The sequence below is a fragment of the Etheostoma cragini genome, chromosome 18 (genome assembly GCF_013103735.1).
Source record: "Etheostoma cragini isolate CJK2018 chromosome 18, CSU_Ecrag_1.0, whole genome shotgun sequence".
Lineage (NCBI taxonomy): Eukaryota > Metazoa > Chordata > Actinopteri > Perciformes > Percidae > Etheostoma > Etheostoma cragini.
The window spans coordinates 879,737-883,127 of record NC_048424.1 but is presented as its reverse complement, the minus strand read 5'-3'; the positions used below and the strand labels follow the sequence as shown (position 1 = coordinate 883,127).

General features: G+C 40.8%; 1 protein-coding gene across 6 annotated transcripts in view; it reads right to left on the bottom strand.

Annotated features, from left to right (window-relative positions):
* The window catches only part of fam184a (family with sequence similarity 184 member A), a 125,331-nt gene that overhangs the window by 62,930 nt on the left and 59,010 nt on the right, over nucleotides 1–3,391 (bottom strand). For all 6 annotated transcript variants that reach the window (XM_034899673.1, XM_034899674.1, XM_034899675.1 and 3 more), the window contains exons 7-8: nucleotides 2,619–2,754; nucleotides 47–228 (exon numbers count right to left, since the gene is read on the bottom strand). In XM_034899673.1, coding sequence (XP_034755564.1) covers nucleotides 47–228; nucleotides 2,619–2,754 — 318 coding nt within the window. The remainder of the gene's footprint in view (nucleotides 1–46; nucleotides 229–2,618; nucleotides 2,755–3,391) is intronic.

Here is a 3,391-nt window from a genome sequence, read left to right as displayed (position 1 = left end):
ACACACACACACACACACACACAGACACACACACACAGACACACACCTTTTCCAGGGACAGGAGCTGTTGTTTCTGTCTTTCGTCCAGGGCCTGGCTCTGGCTCTGCAGGGACTCCCTCTCTTCCTCCATCCTCAGGACTTTGTCCTTCAGCCGGCTCCGCTCGTTGTCCAGGTCCCTGATGGCGGCTTCCTGGGTCATCTGGGTAGCCTGCAGGCTGCTAATCTGACCTGTGACAGAGCAGAGCCGGCAGATGAGTGAGCAGAATGCCAAGAGTAAAGCAACGTCATCTGCATATTGTCATTCTTGGAGCTTTTCTGTTGGTCTTAAAATCAAAGCTTATAAGCTGTTGTCAGCATTTTAAATTTGAACTCAGTCCGGACGATGTCATTTCCCGTTGATTGGTAGTTCAACGTCATGTTACGGTTTTCAGAGCAATAAAATACATTTTAGGGTTTACGAGTTATTTCTGTATATTGACTTAAAACAACATCTACAGAGGCGTTTATAAATCACAAAACGGTTTAGGGTCAAAATACATTTCTGATCTGCTACTACACTATGACCCCCCCAGACCTCTCAGGTGGTCTGGGAGAGGTCTGCTACTACACTATGACCCCCCCCCAGACCTCTCAGGTGGTCTGGGACAGGTCTACTTTCTGTCCCCGAGTCAGAACTAAACAGGGAGTGGGCAGCGTTCATTTTCCCAAGGCAATTTAAATATTTTAACATAAATCCAACATATTATTAGCAATACTATTAGCAAATATAAATCTGCTTCAGAATTTGTAACCCGTCCCCCAAACTATGATAGGCTTACTGGCCCACATATGTAAGGTAGTCACTAAGCCATCCACAGCATGCCAAAGATTATTTTTATAACTTAGTATTCTATGCAAAAAATAGTAAGTAGCCCAGCATGTTATGGAACTTCATTTTATACAACATACAGTATGATACAGCATGTAGTAGGGGGGTCCCTGCACTGTCTCTCTTTCAGTTAAAGGGTCCTTAGCTTGAAAAACATAGAAGACACTTCATCTCCTTTAAAGTGTAAATAAACGAGGAGCTATGATCCGTACCAGACAGGCATAGTTCACCAGTTAGATCTTATTCCTCTCCCTCACATGCAAACAGCTCCGGTGGAAAAGCTTTCTCATTACTTCTTACACGGACGGAGAGACATCGCAAGGTAGCAAATCAGATTCTAACACGCAACAGTTCACCATGGTGGAATGTAACTAAGTACATTTAGGTCCTTCATCCAGGTCGCTGTCAGACTCTCCAAAACCTGCACTACCTCATAATGGTGTAGTTTCTCTCCCTGTGTTTCATTTACTCCGCACACTCTTTATATCTTCATTATCTGTGTTTATATTTTCTCCATTACAAGTACTTACTTTTTCAATATTACTTATGGTCACGGGTAAATATAATTTATATTATGGTTACCTACTTTTGCATTATTACTTTAATTACATATTCAATTTAATTTTAACGTCACTTACTCACACCACAATATTGTTTCTTGTACTATGCCAACCGCAGTTTACAAAACTTTATTAGACGCCACTTTACCTTCAGCCAGAGCTTCTGCTCATTGGCTGTTGTTTGCCTGATTGTTTGTGTGTTTACTTGTGTGTTGTTTATTGTAGAAAATACTGCTGTAATAAGGGGATTTCCCCGCTGTGGGATGAATAAAGTATTATCTAATCTATCTAATCTACTCAAGCCCTCTACATTTAAAGGGGAGACCTTATTCCTTAATCCTTAGTAATATTTACTCCACTATATTAATTTGACACAGTGAGTTACTAGATACTTTACAAATTAACATACTTGCACACAACACACATGCAGTTTATAAAATATGTTTTATAAGTAAACAACCCAACAATATAGGGCTATAAGTCCAGATGAAATGATTATCTAATTAAGCAATTGGTTGATTGACTGAACGTTTGCAGTTTCCAAAATGTGAGGATCATTCCACGTTGAGTAGTTGTACTTTTAATATTTTCAGCACATTTTCCTGTTAACACTTTTAGTTAAGTACCAAGTCCAATACAGGCTTAGTAAGAGGGGAATTTTTTTAAAGTGTGGTATTAGTAATATAATTTAATTTAATTTAATTTGTTTATTAGTCCCCAATGGGGAAATTACTACACTACACTCTGTGTACACACTTTTTGTTAGTACTCACACACAGGCCTGAAATACACACACATGCTCAGGACCTATACATGCACTATACATGGAGAGATGTCAGAGTACTTTTACTTTGTAGTAAGGAGTAAAGGATCTGAATACTTCCCCCACCACGGCAATTTACCCAACATGAGTGCACCCAACACACATCTTAAACTGGGCATGACTGATGTGAGAAAGGTTTCTTCTGCCTTAGAGGGACTGGGACTACCATTAGCTCGGAAATCCAGCATTACGCCATTAAAGTGTTCCATGATGCCTCAGACTAGATGAGAGAAGCTGTTAGTGGATGTGTTTGATGTGTTTGCATGACAAGCCCAGGAAGAGTCGTACTAGTTGTAGGTACTGTGGGGTTCAAGTTCTCACCAGCATTACCAAAACTAGTCCATCTGAGAGAGGAGAAGGGTCTTACTGGCTTTGAGCAGGATTTCAGTCGCTTGCTGCTGAACTCGGTCTCTGGCTGCCTCCAGTTCACACTCGGCTTCCTTCTGACGGATCTCCACAATTTCTGAGTTCTGGGTCACCTCGTCCAGCTGCTTGGTTAAGTCCTGCAGAGGAGTCCAATCAACACAGAATAGAGGAGAGGAAAGAAAGAAAGCTCTGTTAACACATACAGTACAGAGGAGTGGGGCAGCCATGAGAACCATCACATAGAAGGGAACAAAGGGACCAGACCTCTGGTGAGGTGAACTGGTGATGTGCATCGCTGTCATAAACAAGTACAAATATAGCAAAAGGACAGTGACTTTAGATTTTGGCATTGAGAAAAAAACTGAACTGTAATAAAGGAAATATTGGCATTGAAACACAACACTGAAAAAAGTTGCATAGGCAAGTATTAAGTATTGGCACTTACAAATACAACCCTTCTTCATAAGGCTTTTAATTTGCATCCCCATGTGCATGGGATCAGTTTCAGATGAACTCCAGTTGAAGGAGTTGGTCTCACTTTAATCTTTTAAAGGCTTTTTAAAGGATCTTGCAGAAAGGCCGTCTGGATGTCACGGTTTTTAAATTGATTTAGGACCCGGGTTGTTTGTGATGACATTGTGGTTTGAATTTGAGTGAAAGTGTGTCTCTGTATTTACTTGGAAGTGTTTCTGTGTCTGTCTCTGTATTTACCTGGAAGTGTCTCTGTGTCTCTGTATTTACCTGGAAGTGTCTCTGTGTCTCTGTATTTACCTG